This window comes from Numida meleagris, chromosome 1 (genome assembly GCF_002078875.1).
Source record: "Numida meleagris isolate 19003 breed g44 Domestic line chromosome 1, NumMel1.0, whole genome shotgun sequence".
NCBI lineage: Eukaryota > Metazoa > Chordata > Aves > Galliformes > Numididae > Numida > Numida meleagris.
In genome coordinates, this window is record NC_034409.1 from 15,664,713 (window position 1) to 15,685,450 (window position 20,738).

The 20,738-nt window shown below is 44.2% G+C and overlaps 1 protein-coding gene across 1 annotated transcript in view; it reads right to left on the reverse strand.

Moving 5' to 3' along the window:
- Positions 1-20,738, reverse strand: part of CELSR1 (cadherin EGF LAG seven-pass G-type receptor 1) — a 157,758-nt gene that overhangs the window by 87,770 nt on the left and 49,250 nt on the right. Inside the window, exon 2 of the mRNA XM_021384652.1 lies at positions 3,066-3,704. Within this exon, the coding sequence (XP_021240327.1) occupies positions 3,066-3,704 (639 nt within the window). The remainder of the gene's footprint in view (positions 1-3,065; positions 3,705-20,738) is intronic.

The following is a 20,738-nucleotide window of genomic DNA, read 5'->3' on the forward strand; positions in this document are numbered from 1 at the left end:
TGATTTATCATCAACTTGCAGTGTATCTTACCAGAGAGATGACAGATCTTAGTATTTTCTTGTAATTATTTTTCTGCATAGCTCTTAATTGGGAAAATGAAACATAAGAGCTTCCAGAGCAGGCTGCATTTCATTGATGGTTACCATTAATATTTCATCCTTTACAGTTACTCCAAAGATTCGTAAGTACCTCATACCAGTACATTACTTCTCTGAGTTAATCCCATGGTAATATTTCTGTAATGCCAGTGTCTCCCAGCCTTTGCACTACTCTGTCCATGCCATCAGCCAAACCCTCTACCGCTATTCCCATTTACAATCACTGCATTACAAGAGTCAATGCACACTGCTGTTCCTGAATCCTGAATGTTGTTTAAATATTAAACAGATATCAAATCAGTATTGTTGCAAACATATTTATATATAAGCAGAAAATGCAGTATTCTGATTACTAGATCATGATCTGAACTTACAAATGGATACAAATTTATTTAAAGAAGGGATAAAAATTATAGGTAAAATAACCGTCCTTAAAGGAGATTGGGATAAGATACAGTAATGGACCCAGTACTTTGTAAAATATTTTTGGTACTAGATTGCTTGTTGATAACATTTTTGACCTCTCATCGCTGGGATGAGAGATAACCAACTAATGACCACCACATGTGGGTAAGTGTGTCAGCTTTGATGGAAAAAATGTTGTCATACAACACTGAGCCTAAAGGCACTCATGTAACACAAACCAACCGCAGAGCAGATACTAAATTTCTACTGCGCTCATTCAGCAATAAAACAGATATATTCAATATTTGTATCAATTTACAGGATAAGGGATTCCAGGGCCCTCTTGAACATGGCTGGATATATTTTCCCCTGGCTGACGTGCCTGTGAATGCAATCCAAATTGTTGTTTCAAACAACGAAGTGTTTCATTGAAGCATGGTTACCTCTGGACCCTAAAGATGGCATGGCTGTTGGCAGCGTTCACTCCTTAACTTCTGATCCCTCCAATATCCTGGCAGTAGGACAGTTATCTTTTAACTCAACAAACATGCACTAAAAATACAGTTTAAGTTCAAATCTTTTTTTGTGTATGAATTATATGGTGTTTCTCTTCTAAATACGCACTGTGGCTGTTATGACTGCAGTATTAATTTTTAAATACATTCATGAATTATTAACATAAGATTTTCCTCTTTCCTTTTTAAGTATATTTAATCTTTCTATTCTGAAGATTTCCAGGAAAAGACCCTCAAAATTTGATACACGATTGCATGTCATTCCAAAACGTTCCAAGACATTCATTCATGACTGAATTGTCTATTTATATGTATATCTTTGTTTAATGAAACTCGTTACTTCTAACCATTCCTATTAATATACTATTTTCATGTATCAAATTTATGTAATAATTAGTCATAAAATCTATTTAGTGATGTCCAGTGTTTCATATATCATGCATCATCTCCACGCATAGAAAAAGGACTTTACAATGTATTTCACTGCGTGACACAAAATAAGCCTGTTAAGAAAATCCCTCCTCAACAAAGACCAGATATCCCTGCCATCACAACCGGATTCAAGGTTTCACTAGTCAGGCAAAAGGCCTGTCCCTGGCACCCAGTATCAGGGAGCACCTCCTCTGGTCCCTGTGCTGGGGACTGCCCAGTTCCCACGCTGCTGCCATGTCCCTGCTCACTGATTGCTGGCTCCTTTCACCGTTGCATTTTTAATAACAGCCCTGAGCCAACAGCCATACAGACTAAAGGGAAACCCTTCTACCTAGAGGGCTGGATCCAGCTCAGTAGGCATTCACATCATGTAAATTCTTTTATATGGAGGCTTAAATAATTTATATTTTCAATTTTTTATAACTTCAGAAGTGAGAGGCAGTTCTGGGAGCAGTCCGCTCTGCCATGCTCTCCATTTGTGGGGGTCACAACAGACACTGCTGAGCCATCAGCATCAACTGCAGCCAGGCAACATGTCACTGCAGAATGTGTACATGCATGTGCAATTTCAAACACTGAAATAATCCCACTGACTTTACAGAAATATCAGAAAACATTCAGCTAATATTCTTCCGTAACATCTCAGAAATATTTGAGAAGCAGCACTTTGATCTTTATTAGCTGTCAAGACCATGATGAGGCAAAATACATTCCTTGACAGGCCACTGGACACAAGCCAGGAAGAAGCGTTTATCTGGTATTTACAAACCGGAGCTGACTCACAGCTTTTCCCATAAATGTGTATTGCTGCAGTTTCTGGGCACCATGAGGTATCCCTTGACCTGAGCCTGTCCCAGGGCCTAGTGACCTCACTGAGGCTGCACACTCCCTCCATGCCCTGGTGGGCACTACTGAAGGGGCAGGAAGGAGTTGCCATGCGAAGCCATGAACCAGGGAGTGTGGCCTGCCTTATTCCTTCCAGGTATTTATGTATATGCATTTGTATAACGTGTTCTGAGTAGAAATTCCAGAATCTAAAGGGAGGCTATAAGAAAGAAGGGGACTCTCTAGCAGAGTCTATTGTGAGAGGACAAGGGGAAATGGTTTCAAATTAAAAGAGGGGAGATTTAGATTGGATATAAGGAAGAAGTTTTTTTACAATAAGGGTGGTGAGGCACTGGCACAGGTTGCCCAGAGAGGTGGTGGATGACCCACCTCTGGAAACACAGAAAATCAGGAGGGACAGGGCTCTGAGCAACCGGATCTAGCTGTAGGTGCCCCTGTTCATTGCAGGGGAGTTGGACTAGATGACCCTTAAAGGTCCTTTCAAACTCAAACAATTCTATGAAATTCACACAATGAGAATCATTTTAGCAGCCGCTGGTCCTCCTGCCCGGGCCTGGAGCAGAGCATGGTTCCTATCATCGTGTGCACTCGGAGATACACGGCTCACCCAAAGTGACATGTGACATGAGCCTTCCCTCTACCAGAAGGTTCTGTCAAGAGTTTTTCTCTCTTTGACTAAGAATGTCAGCAATTTCAGCTTGATACAGAGCTGGCCTGCTTGATGGTCTACCCTATAAATCACGGGTCAAAGATAAGATAAACACATACCAGTGTAGTCCTCGTAGCACTCGCAAGTGTAGCCCCCTTCTCGGCTGCGGCACAGCCCATTGCTCCCGCACGGGTTGGAGTAGCACAGGTCGATCTCGGTCTCACAGTAGTCACCAGTGAAGCCAGGTGGGCAGCGGCACCGCAGGCCATTGATGGGGTGGATGGGGCGGAACAGGACGGTATTGGAGCTGATGAAAGGGGCTGAGCTGTCAAACTTGAGGACGGAGACGCACTTCATGTAGTTCTCACAGGGCTCACGCAAGCAGATGTTGTCATCAAAAGGCAGCACCCTCTGCGTGGAGATCATGGTCAGCAGCGTCCTGTTGAGGTAGATCTGCTCCTGCAGGTCCTCAGAGGGGAAGAACTTGTTGCGAATGCCACCAGGGAGCAGAGCCGAGAACGTCACGTTCAGGATATTGGAACTGACATCTGTGTCGTTCTGGATGTTGAAAACGAAGATGCCGTCCTTGGCAGTGGAGAGCACTGTTGCCACCCCCTCGACAAACAGGGAGAGGAGAGGAGAAAGGAACCTCTCCTGGGACATGTTCTCCAGCCGCACCGTGATGCTGTTGGTGAGCATGTCGTCTGTGATGATGGTGACACGCAGGGTGCAAACCGCCGTAACGCTGTGGACGCCGTCTGAAGGGAAAAGAGAAATATAACAGATGTCAGGGACCAGGTTTCAGTTTACAGACAAGGATGCTCCTGCAGTCCTCGAGAAGTTAAACAGACCTGTGAGGTAGTGAGGGCACCGGGATGTGAGAGGGAAATGCATCCACCTTCTGCAGTGAATGCCATTGCCTTTACTGAGGAAAACAAAATTAAATTGTGTAAGGATGGCAACTCAAAAGTTCTCAAAGAGCCCAGCACATACAGAGAATGTGCCAGGCAAAAAACAGCAAGAGCTAGTGAGCAAACAGCCCAAGAGCCCTGGGATGGCCGGGGGGCTCTCCCAGTAGCCAGCGACGGGACCTTACATACAAATCACAGCTAGTCTACAACCAGTGTGGGACCTGTCGCTTTTCACAGGACAACACCAAAATTATCTTCTCCAGGAGCTGCCTTGGGCTTAAGGAGCCAGAACTAGGCACAGATGGGGAATTGTTACCAGAGCTTTAGATCAAAGTCATCTAAGAAAACCTCCACATTTAAACATCTGAATTCATACCTTCTCCAAAGAACTTTATGAAAATTAGAACAAGTCAGTAATGAGAAGCAGTCATTTATAAACTCTTCCATTTATCCTTCTTTTAAAGCATTTCTGACACTGCTGTGGATGTTTCGCAACAAAACCCAAAAATATATGCATAGCACTGCTACATGACACTGGCCTGAGAGCTGCCATTGTAAAATCTCAGTACAGCCCCAGGCTTACAGCAATGCTACAAATGTACAAAATACTGAGCGTTCTTTCATTACTTAACATAATTATTAATGGCGGAATTAATCCAAATTCAATGTGAGCATGCAATGGGAAACTGCATCATCACCAATATCAAACCCCTTAGATTCTGTCCTCTTGCTAATATTAAGAACTCATTAAGAAAATACAGCTAGTATTACAAAAGCATCTAGAGATCCCTGGAGAAATCCAGACTGAGTTCTGATAGGAAATGTTCCTTCTCAAAGATCTCAGAGTGTAAATAAATCACTGAAAATGGGGGTGAGATTATGCCATGAGGGATGAACTGCTTTGAATGGCCAACATTCGGCCCGCATGGGGGTTAAGAATAGAATCCAGCTCTCCCAGGTCCAAGCTTAATGACACAGACTTGGCCCAAAGAATCCCTTAAATAACACTTTCACAAATGATACTGCATTTGTTTCAATTAAACCATAAGGTATGTATGGAAATTGATTTTGCGTTAATATAAAATCACAACAGAAACTGCATTTGAATCAACGTAAAACCACTGTGAGGTCAGAATTCTAATAGCACAGATTGCTATTGGGTCGTATTCCCACAGATTATCATCTGAAAGTGTATATTTATGATCCATTATGGTCTCTTATAAAAGGTGTTTCAAGAACAGAAAAATCAGAACGGCTCCCTTTCTGTCCACAGACATTGCTGTACCTCAAGTGCTCTTCGTTTTAAAAACAGTTATATTATTGGTGGTTTTTATTGCCAGTAATATAGTAGCAATATAGTAAATTATAACAGCATAATTAACCAAATGGCTTTTGACTCCATCCTCCCAATCAAAGTCTGTAAAAGCTCAGCTCAGCTCATTTGCTTTTGGTTGTTTTTTTTTTTTTTTCACACTGAAGCAGCTTTTAAGCAAAATAGAAAAATCTTCTCTCCTGTGTGCTACTTTACTACTGCCTAGCTAAAAGCAAACAGTAAGAAGAGGTCATTGATTGGTGTGACCTTTCCAAGGCGCCCATCCCAGCAGAGCACGTGCCAACTTTTGCTCCCTCCCAAGTTTGCAGAAATCTTCCTCTCCTATTCCTCAGACTCATTCTAGAAACATTTCCGCTTCCATGAAGTCCCAAAGGCGCTGAATGTGATCTTTACAAATTATCAGTAGCCCAAATCCTCATTTCAAACCTCCTCCACTGGCATGCTCTGTGGACTTTTGGGTAACAACTAATGCAGGATGCATTTTATTTTAATAAATGACAGGCTCAGACTAGTTTACCCGCTTCTGACAACTGCACAGCTCGTTCCACTGAAAGAACAGAAGCAGAATAAACTAATCACATTTTTTTTTCCTAAAGCAATTGACATTTGCTTGTCTGTCCCATAGGGTGCCTGAACTATTTTGCTGTTTGTTGCACAATACCCTCAGAAGTGCTCTCATACCAGCAAGGAAGGAGAATACTGGACAATGGGTCCTTTTTTGAAGAAAACACTATGATCTACAGCCCATGGTATGTATAGTAAGAAGACAAAATACAATCCACCGTCTGACAACACACTAGGGTCTACAAACTGTCATAATCAATATCAACTGTCACAATATACAAGAGCTTCCCAGCATTCACAACAGCTATTCTGACACAGTTAATAAATCACTGAGAAAAGCCCCGTGTCAGACACCACACAGCCCTGTTGTTCTGAAGGCAGCACAAAAGAAAACTGAGCATGGACATATAGCTATGGATCCTGCAAAATTAAGTCGTGCTTTAAAAGTAAATTTGGCTTTGTCCAGCTCTGTTGTAGAGCATTAAAATAAAAAGAGACTAAAAAGGAGCCAAGTATGTGTGCCATAGGCAACAAAAGACCGGCTCGGCTATACAGCCTGCTGGACAAGCAGCTCTTTCATATCCCCAGTGTGCCTGAGAGCAGAATCACTGGGTTTGATCATTCTTTTCATTGAGAAATTCATGGAAAGCCGAAACAATCTGTGGTTTTATGTGACCAAATTAGTATCCATTCTACTTTCAACAGACAACACTCACTTTGAGGGTCTGAAGCAACTGCAATGAGGGAAGTGGAAACGTTCCCTTGTCTTTACTGGTAATTGAATTCAGTCCTAAAAACATGATGTGTGTGTCTCGAGGCTCTCAGGAATACTCCAAGTGAAGTTTCAAAAGTTTACTGCCAGAAATGGGAGAAAAACAGTATCAAGAAGCAGCATTTTATGGAGCTTTATGTCCTTTCACTGTCTGATATGCCTACCATATGCGGCTACCCGATTACAAGCACAACCCATCTGTTACTCTGCTAAGAAGGCTCTAAGATAGTCTGATTTTCCAAAGGTCTGACGATGCAGCTCTACAAAGTCTGCACCATGCTTTGGCAGGTGCAAGATGGCTCCAGACAGGGGTGTGCGATAGCCCCCCTTACAGGAGGAACGCCGGGTGCACCTTGCTCTGCGGAGCAGCCCCACAGGTCAGTGTGTGTGAGGCCTGGCTGTCACTGCTCCTCACAGCCGTCACCGGCCTGGCTTCACCCAGCGGGCCAAGGAGCTCTCAAACACAGGCCGTGCCAGTGGATGGGACACGTGGGCACCCTGCTACCAGGGGATTGGGAGGCCTGCATCCATCACAGCAGTCTGAGCCCCGGAAAGGGTGGGTCAATGACAGAGACGGGATTCAAGCAGTCCTTCTAGGGCCTCCTAAAACCCTGAGCCAGTAGCTTTTGCCACTCTGTCCTGGAGTTTCTCTTCTGTATGCTGGGGTAATAGCACTCTGTTTACATTGTGAAATGCTGCATGCAGATGTTGAAATTATTGGATACTGGGTTAACGAAGGCAACATGAATATCCTAAATAACTCACTAAATGTTCTCTCAAAAGGTGTTACAGCCAACTTTATCAAAAACGAGGTGGAAAGATTTAAAAAAATAAAAAATAAAAAAAGACTATTAATGTCTCACTCTACTGTGAACAAACATCAGTGTTCCAGACATTGAGGTGACCGTCTGGTAAGAATTCATTACAAACACAGCCCATGCACACTGGTTTTATTGCCTGGCTATACTGTTCTTTGTAGACTTTCTGAAATCTCCAGAAGGTGGAAATCAAAGCAGGCTGACATACTTTGTGTCACTGTCATTGCTGAACATGCTCCTTAACAACAGAACTACTAATCTTTACTCTCCATCAAACTAGTGAGAAGATTTAATAGCAACCATGTACCCTGACACATTATCAAGAAAAGAGAAGACAGTAAGGCTGACAAAAGCACCATCCTCTCTAAAACACACTAATAACTGAGCATTTATGAAATAGCTATTGTTTCATTATTACCTTTAATTTACAACAAACCCAATCAAATCTGAGACTTTAATCTCAGCTTTCTCTCTTCTGGCAGTCCATAAACCAAAGAATTTTATTATCTAGAAATGTAAACACAGCAATGTTTAACTGAGACGTATATTTGGCAACGATAGCACCTGGCCAGAAAGGATCTTTTTGTTTGTTTTTGGAAGTTGGCAGAAATAAAACAATTAACACTTTTTTTGGCTTATTCTATAAAAAGGTCTTAGGGTTAATTATCAAAGCTGTATGTTTTACATAAATACTTTAGCATCCGGACATTATTTCACAGATATTCCAACACAAATCTACCCTAATCCTGCTTTATACTGCATCTGGAAATAGCAGATACCACAGTTTACAACATAGTCTTAGCCAGAAAACTGAGTAAGGACACTCCACAGGTTCAAATAACCCCTTGCTTTTCCCAATTCCTAAGAAGAAGGCATATATGTGGGTAGCAAATATCATTTGGTACCATGCCTTTGAATGCTCAGATCTCCACCCCTCACTGCTTGCAGACATATTTTACATATGGGAGTTAATGCACAGCAGGTTGCACTGCACAGAGCAGCAATCTTCTGCAAGTCCAGAGGAGAGAAGAAACAGATGGGTGGCAATGGCTGCCAAAGGGCAAAGATGGAGTGGCACTGAAATCTGCAACAGACCTCAGGTTTTTTGGCTCTCTACTTAGGGAGTTTGGCACAAAGCCTTAAATCTATGATGAAGATACCATAGTTTTAGTGTCCTCTCCACTGCTTGGGTGACACTAGCATATGAACAACACTGGCGCAGAGCACTGGGAAAGCAGGGAATTATTTGGCTGCTGGAGCAGAGCTGGAACCCAAAACATGCTTCCTGCTGAGCAAACAGCAGTAAAAACCAGTAGACAGCAATAAAAGTGACATAAGTAGTCCTGCACTAAATGTTGGTTACCCTCACAAAGCCTGCAAGTCTTGCAATGCAGAATCTCTGTCTTCCATACGTATTCCCATACCATGGAAACAGTTTTAAAATGCATAAAGAGTTAGTGTATTAAAATTGTCCCTTCCAAACCACCGTTTGGGCACTACAAAGCTGTTCTACGATTAGGAATGGGAAGTCTATGAACATCCATAAGACAGACTCTTTGAAATAATGTCTACTTCATGGCGAAGTTCCAGGGCTTATAGAACTGAGAAAATATCCTATCATTTCTTAGGCACTAGTGGATTCTGTCAAGGCTTCCCAGCTTCCAGCTCTGGGATCAGAAATGCTGACAATGACCAATTCCTTCTTTATGACAAGTTGGATGAAGTGACATGGGAACGATTTTCCTTGGTCACATGAAGCTCACATTATGGCTTTTGTTCCTTCCTCCATGTCAGACTGCTGGCAAAACCTTTGCACATTTAGGACCACTGACTGCCAATGCAAGCTGTGGGCTTTGGAAAGGATATATAAAAATAATTATCTATTGTTCACACCATGCCAAATGTTTACATTAGAAACACTGCTCTGAAGAACACGGAGGCCATGGTCTGCTCCAAAGCCCATTACATCAACAGGAAGACTTCCACTGACTTCAGCAGGCTTTGCTCTTGGCCAAAACTCGGCCTGCAGCCTTATTCCCTATGTAAGTTCCTCCCAGGACTTGGCATGAAATAGCTACCCCAACGTGAGCTGTCACAGTCCAGGTGGGTTTGTAAAGCCCACTCTAGAGTCCTGTGCTACTATGACTGCAGCTATGAGTGGGTGCTGTCTGCTTCAAGAGGAGCAGAGAACCTGGAATATCGCGTTAGACAGCAAACATGGGTTTTCATACAGGCTTTCACATATGGGTTTCTGTTTTTTTTCATATCTGTTTGGTTCTGATTTTTCATGTGTAGCTACTTCAGCATATACAATCAGAACAGAGGACGAACAAGCCGTATGAAGGTAGCTTATTTCTTCTGCACAAAGAAGCAAACAAGTTCAATGGTAACAAATGTGTGCATTTTCCAGACAGAAAGCCATGTGCATTTTAACTCCCATGAGAGTTGATTTAAAGGCAAGCACAAAAACAGGTTCATGCAGAGATTTCATTAAAACACAGCAGAGCCTGCACTCAACAAAAGCTTCCCAGCTGTCCAGGGACAATGTTCTCAGCTACCTATAAACACCTGCTCATGTAAGTGTGTTCAAACTATGAGCCAATATACTTAAGATGCTACAACACTTCAGAAAGGAAAGTGTGGATGAAGTCCCAGGCCTAACACAGCCACCTTGACCACCATGGCTTACCAGTGTCACTGTACCTGGGGTAACTTCATGTCCCCTGGACTTCAGCCCAGGCTGCAGCAATGTCTGGCCCTTGCAGTGAAGTCTCCTTAGCCCAAAGAGGGGCACAAACCTGTACAGGAGCTTTCAGAACTGTGGTAACAATGACAATGTATTATTAATCTACATAGTGACCCGGCCTGCAGCCATTTCACCATAAGGCCTTTCACAGCAAATAATCATTTTTGAAGCTATTTTTCCCTGTGTGTGCTTCTACTTTGTTTTGTTAAGCATGCTGTGACACTCCCACTGCAGACAGAAACACATAAAGGGGAGGAAGTGGCATGAGAGGGGTCCCAAAAATGCCCGTTCTGCCTTGTGGAGAACAGTGCAGTCAGAGAGGAGATGCTGGCAGCTATTTAGGAACCTGACACTTAACACCAAGCTTTTACAGATTTATTTTTCCTTTTACATGCTTGTTTTTGCAAGATGAGCCATCTCTTCATCCTGACAGAAGTGGGACCTGTGTCACCTGGGGATGGTGGGCAGAGGGACCCAAGGTGACCATCAATCACTGCATGGTCCCCTTGGCAGCAGTACCAGCAGTGCACGCTGAGTCAGACAGCTGAACTAGACAAGCTGTGGGAGGGGAAACTGCAGAAAGCAGCTGCAAGTTCCTAGTGTGCTTAAGAGAAAAAAAAAACACAGTAATTTTGGCATCATTATCCTATGCACTTCAGGCTTATTTACTTTGTACACAATATTGAAAAAAATAAAACAAAATATATTTCAGTTTGCAGCTTGAACAATCACATGGGGGATTAAGAACAGATTGATGCCAACTGGATTGCTCAATGCTGTACAAATTGCCATTAACTTTTCTGAAACCAGCACCTTCAAGCTGAGAATTCTGAAATGCTAATTGGGCCACTAACAGTAGTCTGGGGGAATGTTTCCGGAGGGTGGGAAGTAAGGCATGTTAGGTCTGCTGGCAGCAACAAGCACTGCTGAGTTCTGGCTGTGGCAAGGCTCATACTACACGTGGCTCTCCTGAGCACCCTTCTGCATCTCTCCTTGGGCTGCAGACCCCTGGCTCCTGCCTGGGCTCTGCACACCAGGACTCGCCACTGTCCACAGCCCAGGAGCCCACCCCAACGCTGCTCCCCCTCTGATAATGCCTCTTAACTGCAGCTGGAGAGGCTGGTTCCCATGTCATGCTAATGCCCACAGAGACTGCCCATATTACGGCACCCATCAGACCTGTTAGGATGAAAAACCCCACATGAGATGGCTGCAGCAGATAGGGACACGGAGCGACTTGCTGGGGCTCCACCACCCCGCACAGAGCTTGATCTCACTTCATACATAACCAAAACCATTGCCCTAATGACTGTGATAATTTCTAAGCCTCTCTGAACTTTAAAGAGTGATGGTTTTAATATCATTTGCATTTTCATTCTAATTAAACGCATAGCTAAATGTCCATAGCTAAGAGGCAACTGCTGGTTTCCCAGCCCGTGGCCCAGGCCCACACTTTGCAGCACACTGCAGCGCTGGCTGTGGTGGCGGTTCCCTGGCCCCAGGCTTACAGAGGGCTCAAACAGGTTTCTTAAAGAACCATGAAAGCATGCCACAAGCAGTAAACTGCACTCACGGGACCCTGGGGTGTTAATCTCCACTCAGGGCAATCTTTTGGGGAGATTATGTGCCTTGTACAGAGGGACATGAGACCAATGTGCTTACCCTGGGACGTGGTTTTACGTCACCGATGCCACTTCAAAGAGGGAGGGCCCATTCGGGTGCTGCCGGCAGAGCCAACCAATGGCTCTGCACAAAAGGCTCACTTCTCTCGAGGCCCTGAAAACGTTTTCTGTCTGACTACGGCAGGAACTTCCCCAGGGCTCAGCTCAAATCTCTCTCTTTTCAGTTTCAAAGCAGGAACAGATTACAACTACTCTGAGGATGGGAAGAGTTGGGGTGAGGACCCAGGGGGTTCCAAAACAGGGGCAGCAATAAGGAGATGGCTTCTCTGCCTCAGTGCTCGCACATGAACTCTGTGCCAGTGGCCTCAAAAGGATCCTTTCAAATAGCGTCAGCAGCACAAAATTCATCACATTTGTTTTTCTAAATGTCTCTATATTCCCACATCTCATTTGCCTTGAGATTCTCTCTGCTCTGCTCCTACAAGCTCTGCTGCAGCTCACAATGAAAGCACAGGTATACTTCAAGCTGGACTGAGTTCAGATTTGCTATCTTGACTCAAAAACAAAGGAGGGAACAATGACAAAAGGTGATGGTCCCTTTTTCCTGATGTCTTTTCTGTTTACAGCTCAGCTTTCAAGACAGTTGTGCATCAGCTGTAAGAGTCACCGATAGCAGTCAGCTACTCCTCCTGCCCCATGAGCCCTGGACACGCTTCTCCCAAGGAGGGACCCAGACAAGAGTCACCCTCTCACCCCTGCCCTATGCTGCTTCTGTTTACACCAAAGCCCTAAATCCTGATGGGATGCCTGACTTGGGCATAGATGTAACACGTGTGCCTTAGGGGAAAGGTTACACAGCTTTTATCACTCTTTCTTGTCTCTCTCCCAAGAACAATTAATGTTTAAGAGTTTTCTTAGAAGGAACAGAGTAAAATCAAGAAGAGTGATGGAGGGCAGCACAGATGAACAGTCAGCAATGTACTCATGGTCTGTCCGCCAGGATCCAACATAAAACATAACCTCCCACAGCCTGAAGGATTTGGAGTTCCCATTAGAAATCCCCAGAATAATGAAAATACTTTCTTCGGAGAAATATCATCTTTTCCCCAGTTTTTGGTTTCAAAGGCAAAAGGTTTTCTTTGCACTTACTAGATTCTAAACTGATCAGATTTGCTGATCTGTTTTGTTAACTGAAGCCTCCTAAATTAAGCAGAATAAGAAGCAAAAAAGCAAATAAACTGCAATGAGAAATATTTGCTTGCATCATGCAAATAAGATAAATAGACAAATAAATAGAAACGCAAAGAACACCTCCACCAAACTTCTGTTTTGGGAAAGATGCACCAGGCATGGGCGATATATATAGAAAAAGCGCCATGTATTTTGTTCTGTGTATAGAGGCAGCTCACACTATTTAAAAGAAACAACATGACGCAAAACCAAAAAATAGCTGTGATTAGTTAACCAGCTACGTGGCACTGGCCACGGGCAATGAGATCACCATGGTTTTGGCTGCATGGTCAATTGAGAAGGTTATTCTTGGCTCCCTGCCACTATGAGTACGCTGGACACTAATCAGAAAGGACAAAGCACTTGTTTCCTGTTTCTGCAGTCGTGAACCTGGAGTCGGTGTTTTTTTCCCACTGTTGCTCTCCAAAACTTTCACAAAGAGAAAAGCAGCCCCACAGACAAAACCAGAAGGACGCCAGAGCTTGGCACATATTGCCTTGCATCATCTTGCAAAGCCGATGCAGAGAAATGGCACGTCAAGTTGTGGCACATTCAGGTGGGTAACATCAGTGACTGAGCCACTGCTGAAGAGCAGAAACTGCACAGATCTTCGGAAACGATACCGCAATCTCAAATGCCTATCTAATTATTCTTATTCAGCGGTGCTGTAGAAATGGATTTATAACCGTATGATTCACGTGAAGAATCAGATAAAATTTTCTGCCAGACGTTTTGTAAGACAGGGATCTTGAGTGATGCATATTTTGCATTCTAGGGCTAACATAAGGTGACCCAACAATTTCTATGCAAAAAAGACTATCTTCAAAAGCTACCTGGATGTGGCCCTGGGCACTCCGTTCTGGATGGATGCAGAGGTCCTGCCAACCTCAGGCAGCCTGTGATTCAGCTCTGTCAGGCTGCAGATGACCCAGACAAGTGCTATTTGGTGAGCACGAGATGTCCGGTAGGTAAGCAGAGGCTCACCACGGGTAAGTGAGAATACCCAACCAGCGCGTGTTCCCACCTAGCTTGTTGTCTCAGCAGGGCTGGCCAATTCCTGGTGCCACAGGCATCACCCACAGCACAAAAGTTTACACACACATCCAGAGAAAACTGGACATGAGGTTACTCCAGTGCTGCCATAGAAGAGGCACTTTTTGACTCCCATGGAATAAACTACTATGGGAAAAAGATCCTTGAGTTTTTCAAGGTTGTCATTTCTACAAAGTCTAATGATCATTCCTTCATTACACTTGTGCTGAAGTGCTATCATTATCCTCTAAAGGCACATTTTTTTTAACATGCTAGCTACATTTTATGAAAATAATGAAGTATCAATCCTGCACAATATACTGTCAAAAACTGGCACTGGTAACATTGAGCCTTAAAATAGAAATAATTCAGGGAAACATGAAAATAGTAATTCTACAAAATCTTACCTATACTGCCTCACCGATGTCAGCAGATCCCAAGCATTAGGGAATGTTGCACACAACGCTTCCTCCTGAGCTCCCCGTCCATCCTTCGGTAGGGCTCCAGGACAGCCCAGCATCCCCACGCTGGGGCAGAGCGGCAAGATTTGGCCGAGCGTTACTGGGGTCGTATTGACTTTCTATCTACATACTAAACCTCGCTGTCAGTCCCTTGTATGCACCCAACATGGTATAAATATCTCTGAGTGTTTATAAATACTCATTAAAAAAATATAAAGAGGACATCAGCACTCCAGAGAGTGACTTGAGTGCTTACATCATAGCATCAATCCACTGATGTAGTACTTGGAAGAAAAGTGCATATTAGGTGTTTTCTAACACACCTAATTGGTCAAAATAAGCCTGCCGACATCTGAAGTGGGTACCTAAGATGGACAAACCCTACTCATGGTGGTCTACAGCTGCAGGACCTCGCAGCATTCGCTGCTTGAAGCATCCTGAATGTCTCACAGGTGGATTCTTGGGAAAGGGAAACAAAGATTTAACGTTTACATGGAAAAAAAGAAATACTTCTCTCTGGACATGACAGCTGGTGATGGGGAGAAAGGCAAAGCAGCTGTACCACAGGCCAGAGTAGATTTATGATGCTCCTCTATGACCATATGAGCAGCACAGGCAGCAGTGGCACAGCATGGAGCAATGTTATTGAAAAGGACAGCAAAATTCCTATAAATAAGTGCCAGGAAGGGTGAGGGCTTCGGCATGCTCAGGTCAGAGGCAGCTGGTGACACCCAGCTCCAACTCTACAATTCATCACGTGGATGTCATCCTCTGTGTCAGACAGAGCAAGATGCACACAGAGGTCTCCCGACAGCTGGCTGCAAGGTCTGCAGGAACTGCCTAGTGGTGAAAACGCATTTCTACCAGAAATTTGGCAATACTGCACCATGAACACCAATATAAATTAACTGAAACACAGCCATTTCCATCAGTTTTTCACTGGGAATTATTTTGATAATTCCTACCACTCCCTCATATATATATTTTGGTGTCTATTTCTAACTCAAATTCTGCACTGGTAACAATGATCACGTGCAATCCTTGCTCTTAACCTCCAGCTCTCCCCATCATACTGACTCCTGTGACTGCTAACAAGAAGCTGAGAGGCCCCTTCTGCAGTGCCCTTCCAGACTCACACTAGAGAAGCCAACTTTTGCTGCTTCTCTTTCTCCCTTTCTGCCATCCCAGCCAAAACAAACAGCTGCATTGCCCCGGCAAGATGGTGGGAGGAGGAGTGAGATGCTACGTGCAGGACAGATATGCAGGTGTACTGCACTTGGCAGTGAAGGGGAAGCAAACTTCAACATCATGTTTTGAGTGAGTGGGAAAGCCCACGGAATTAGGGTGTGTTTAGCCAGACTGCAGCCTTGATGACCTCTAACTTACTTTAACTTCATTATAGTAAAATTTAAAAACATTCAAAGGGCTTCCCCAGTTGAACATATCTTCAATTTCAATTCCATACAAAAAACAGTAATGCTTTCTAATTAAGAATAAACATTTACCTAATTAAATTTCTTTAATTTCAAAAAATGTTCAAGTCTGAAGTAAAATATTCTAGCCCAGAAAAAGTTACTGATTTGTCTTTGCTTCTTTCTCAGAGGCCTGTTTGCCCAAGAAGACATTCCATAGCCTCCCCTTACGCAAACCCAGCCCCACGTTCCTGCTCCATGACTGCTGCTTGCTCTGTTTCCCAGTTAAACCCTTCTGCAGCCGTCTCTGAGCCAGGCTCCCGTGGGCACCAAGCTGTGCTGCGACACCTGGCTCCCTGCTGGGCACATACCCTTGAAAAAAGCTCCAGTCCTGTAGAATGACTTCTCCTGATATTCCTATGGCTGTAACCCAGGGCTTCAGAAAAGGCTGCAACAGGTGGTTGAGCCCAAGTCACTGCCCGAAAAGAGGAAACACTTTACTACTACCTGCCTACTACATCAAACCACTTTTTTCCTTACATCCATGCTTACATGTAATTTAATTATGTATTGAGCAGGTCCAAGGCCAACAGGTAGGACACTGCAATTTTTTAAGATATAATATCATTTAGAATCTGCTGCATTATACTGCCTGGAACACGCAGAATACTTTGGAAGCAGTGGAAACACAGGTGCTTTGTAGGTCTCTGACTGCATTGTGTACCTCTGTTCCAAAGTGTTTCAATTTTCCAGTTAAGTAATGATATTTCCATAACAACTTTAAAAGCACTGACGGAGGAGGTGTCAAAGAGACTGGTGTGCTGAATCTTCACCTCCCACAAAGTGACTGCCCTGCCCAATAGCGCCCTGGTTTACTGCAGGTGCTCTGGATGTGCCCACATGTACCACAAGCCAGAATCCATCCAAATCACTTTAAAAAGACTGAACTGCTTGGGATGTTAAGACCTGAGAACCCACCTCTTAATACGCCATTGCTCTAATTTCTCTTCTTAAAGCATTTGCACCAGTAATCAGAGGTGATCGCTGAGCTCTGTCCTGCACCTCTAATTAAAGTCTGTCTCTGAAAGCCCTGTCTAGAGGCTAATCCCTCTCCACTCAGCTGCTAGATTTTCAAAGCAGGGTAAAGAGACAGATGTATGTTTTGGGACGTGAACAGGGCCCTGTCTAGTGTCCCAAGCTGTGACAAAACATCTACTAATGCTGAAGCCAGCTAATTCATATGCAAATTGTCAGCAGTCAGCAAAGAAGTGGGGCAGATATGAACAAGCAGGGGAAAAACAACAAAAAGAGATGAGAAAATTAATCATTCAATGGCAGCTGTGCATTATGTGTGTTCCATGCTCCTGGTTTGGACCCAGATCCTTTCTGGTCCTTGTCTGGAGCAGATGCAGGAAGACCCGCAGAGCTCTCAAAGAAGAAAACAGCTCCTGCAGGAAGCTTTCCCTACAGGAGCTCACAGGACATAGGAAAGAAAGAAGAACTGGCACAACAACGAAAGCAAATGTAGCCCACCAACAGATGTGAAGTGCCTCACATGATCCTCATGAGGCAGTGTCTGTGCTGGAGAGCTCAGGCCCCACTGTAGGCTTGGTGCAGTGTGATTTCTGCACCGTTAGAGAATCACCACTGCAGGATGATGTTCACTCTCCAGCCTCCACTTGTGACACATTGTCACTTACCCTCTGCTCTGCTAACATGGTGGTGTACTTAGTCTCTTCTCCTTTATCTACACCTTTCTCCACCTTTCCAAGGCACAAAGCCATAGAATCATTAAGGCTGGAAAAGACCACTAAGATCATCTAGTTCAGCCACAGCGCATCACTACCACACCCATGGTTTAGTCAACTACATCCCTCAGTGCCACATCTCCACACTTCTTGAACACCTCCAGGGACAATGACTCCACCACCTCCCTGGGCAGCCTGTGCCAGTGCCTCACCACTCTGTCTGAGAGGAAATTTTTCCTAATATCCAACCAGAACTTCCCCTGGCACAACTTACAGCCATTACCTCTCATCCTATTTCTGTGATCTGGGAGAAGAGGCCAACACCCACCTCCCTACCTCTTCTCAGGCAGTTGTAAGTGAGCTAGAAGTCCTTCTTTCTACTCCCTCTGCAAATCTCTCTTCCACAACACCTTGAGAAAACTGCCTTCCTCTGTGGGCAGGTGAGACTAGACTAGGCATAAGCACCTTCAGCTGTGCTTCACCTATGCTTTTTTCACAAACTCATGTGGATGAGAAAGGGTCCCAGTTATAAATCTACATGTGAAAGTACATGGCTGACCGTTTACCTCACCCTACCACTCCGAATCCCAGGCAGGGACCACTGGGTCCATCTGGCCCAACCCCTGCTCACGCAGGGACACCCAGAGCAGGGTGCCCAATGCCATTGCCAGAATGAGTCTAACAAACATTTACCATGTCTACAACCAGAGATGTGTTTGTACATCTCTGCTTCGGGTCTCAAGGGCTGCTGTTGTCTGCCTGGAGCTAAGATACGATACGATAAAGATAACGGAAGGAAAATAACATCAGCAATACAGAGGAATTTTTGGAGTCACTATTTCCAGGTGAAAACTACTGGGACAACCAGAAGGCAAGCCAGCACTTAATGGGATAAGCCAGGAGCTGTGATACCACAAACAACGAGAGGAAGAGTTTGGGATGCGCTGGTACCTGCATGGATCCAGGAGTGCTGCAGAAAGGGACGCGTATGGCAGAGCTCAAGGGTGCTCGCTGCGATGAAAGGCTAGTACTAAGATTAGACAGTCTTAAGCAAAGAGGGTGCTAACCGCCCCATGTTCACAGCTGACAATTCAGAAGAGCTTCAAGATAAGTGGGAAAAAATGAGAGGAGTAGCCTTCCCTTGGCTTGGAGGTCTCACCACTGGCTCCAACATAACACAGAAGACAAATTAATTGTTTTTCTTACTGCCTAGATATAGGTATTACACTTCTCAATGTTACAGAGCAATACACGTGACATGAAGCTAAGCCGCACACCATGTGCTGATAGCTGGAGTTTTCCCTCTGTTGCCAGCAGCTCCTCAGCACATAAACACCTTCCTCACACACACACCCCGCTCAGGACCATGCAGTATGGGTTTTCTGCAAGCCCAGAACAGCTGAATATGTGACTCTGCGATTCCAGCTCTGTGGTGGCACTTTTCATGGCTTAAATCCTCAACATTGCAACTAAAACAGTGAAATGGAAGCAGTCGGTGGCAGCTACATTAATGGACACACATACAATGTAGAGGGGAGGGGAAACAAGAAAGCTACGGTAAAAACGTCAATAAATCATGCAATTTGTGACCTTGGCAACATCACTACACAGAGAACAATGATTCTTGGACCAGCAATGGGGAGACAGAATAGAAAAGGAGGCAGAGGGGTGATGCAATGCTGGAAGCACAGACGTTGCTAACAGAAGAAATACAATAACACAGAAAGAGGGAGGAGGTAAACACAGGAGTGGATAACTGAGATGAACACTAAACAACTGAAGTCAAATGCCAGAAAGAGATCCCAGCACAGAATAAACTTGTTTAGCACTTCGCACTGCACAGAGAGATAGGGCATTTTATGTCACTACATGCTTATTTTCTGCTAGCAGAGCTGTGATAACACTCCTGTGATAGAAACGATAGCATCTCGTGACAAGAGAGGAGATCTGAGAGGTTCTTACAAACAAAAGCAAGACTGAGCTGGCAATGCCACGCATGGCAGCACAGCATGAACAGCCACAGGCTAGCAATGGATACAGCACCAAGCTCATTTAAAAGTTATTTGCAAAATGCAAGAAAACCTTTAACTCTAGTAACATTGCTGCATGACTCAGACATGGTGGAAGTTAACCTAGCAGAAGTGTCACTGGCTGTAGTTTTCTTACACAGAACATTTACTGATTTCAATTTTACATAAAACCTGCACATTTTACACGTGTGTTTATTTGAATTAAAGAAATAAGTTCCAGTCCACCTGGCCCCTAGCAATGACCACAGCATGTTGAGCTTGCCCAGCTGCTGCATGTGAGAGGTAACTACTGCTGGCCGCAGGCAGCGTGTGGGCTTAGCTCTGGGCATTGAATGAACTCATTCTGAGAATGCACGTCCAAAATTTCCAGTTGGGGCTGCATGTCAAGAGCAGGTTTCATGCAACCTGGGAAGGAGGAGAGCTTTCCTTGCTGATAGCGCAGATTTACGCTCCTGTATTAGCTATATGCTGGCTGGTTTCAGAAATATGTAGGTCTGTACTTAGCTCATGACAAAAACAATTAGAGGCACCAATTTATGTTTGGGGATTTTAGAGCTGAGAAATGGTTGGTTTCAGTTCTTGATAGCTTTGTTACAGAAAGATACAAAGAGGATCATGTAACCAAATCCAGGAACATCAGATCCTCTAGTTAATCCAGGTATACGTTGATAGAAGTGAAACACAGAAATTACTTTGAAAAGAATAACTAATTAATTTTTTTCTGATTTCTGTCTAAAGTCACCTCTTGAGCCACTGGATTCCAGACTCCAAGCTGCATGTTATCAGTAGGAGCACTTTTCAAATTCTGCCCTCAAGCGAGCAATCCAGCACCCTGCCCTTTGCAGAGCAAAGACAGAATATTTTCCTTCGAAACAAACCCCCACCAGCCAAAATACTCTACCAGGCTTCACGCACCCAGCCTACACCAGCTTTGCATCCCCCAGTCCTCAACACTGCAATGCACTGGTGCAGCCCTATCCTCACCCTTCAGGCTCAAAAGGAAGCCTCCCATCACCCTACTCCTGCCCACCAAGTTTGACAGCCTGCTCTTCTTGATGCTACTGAAAATAAAATGACAACTGCTGTCTTAGCTAGAAAGTGTTCAAAGGGTGC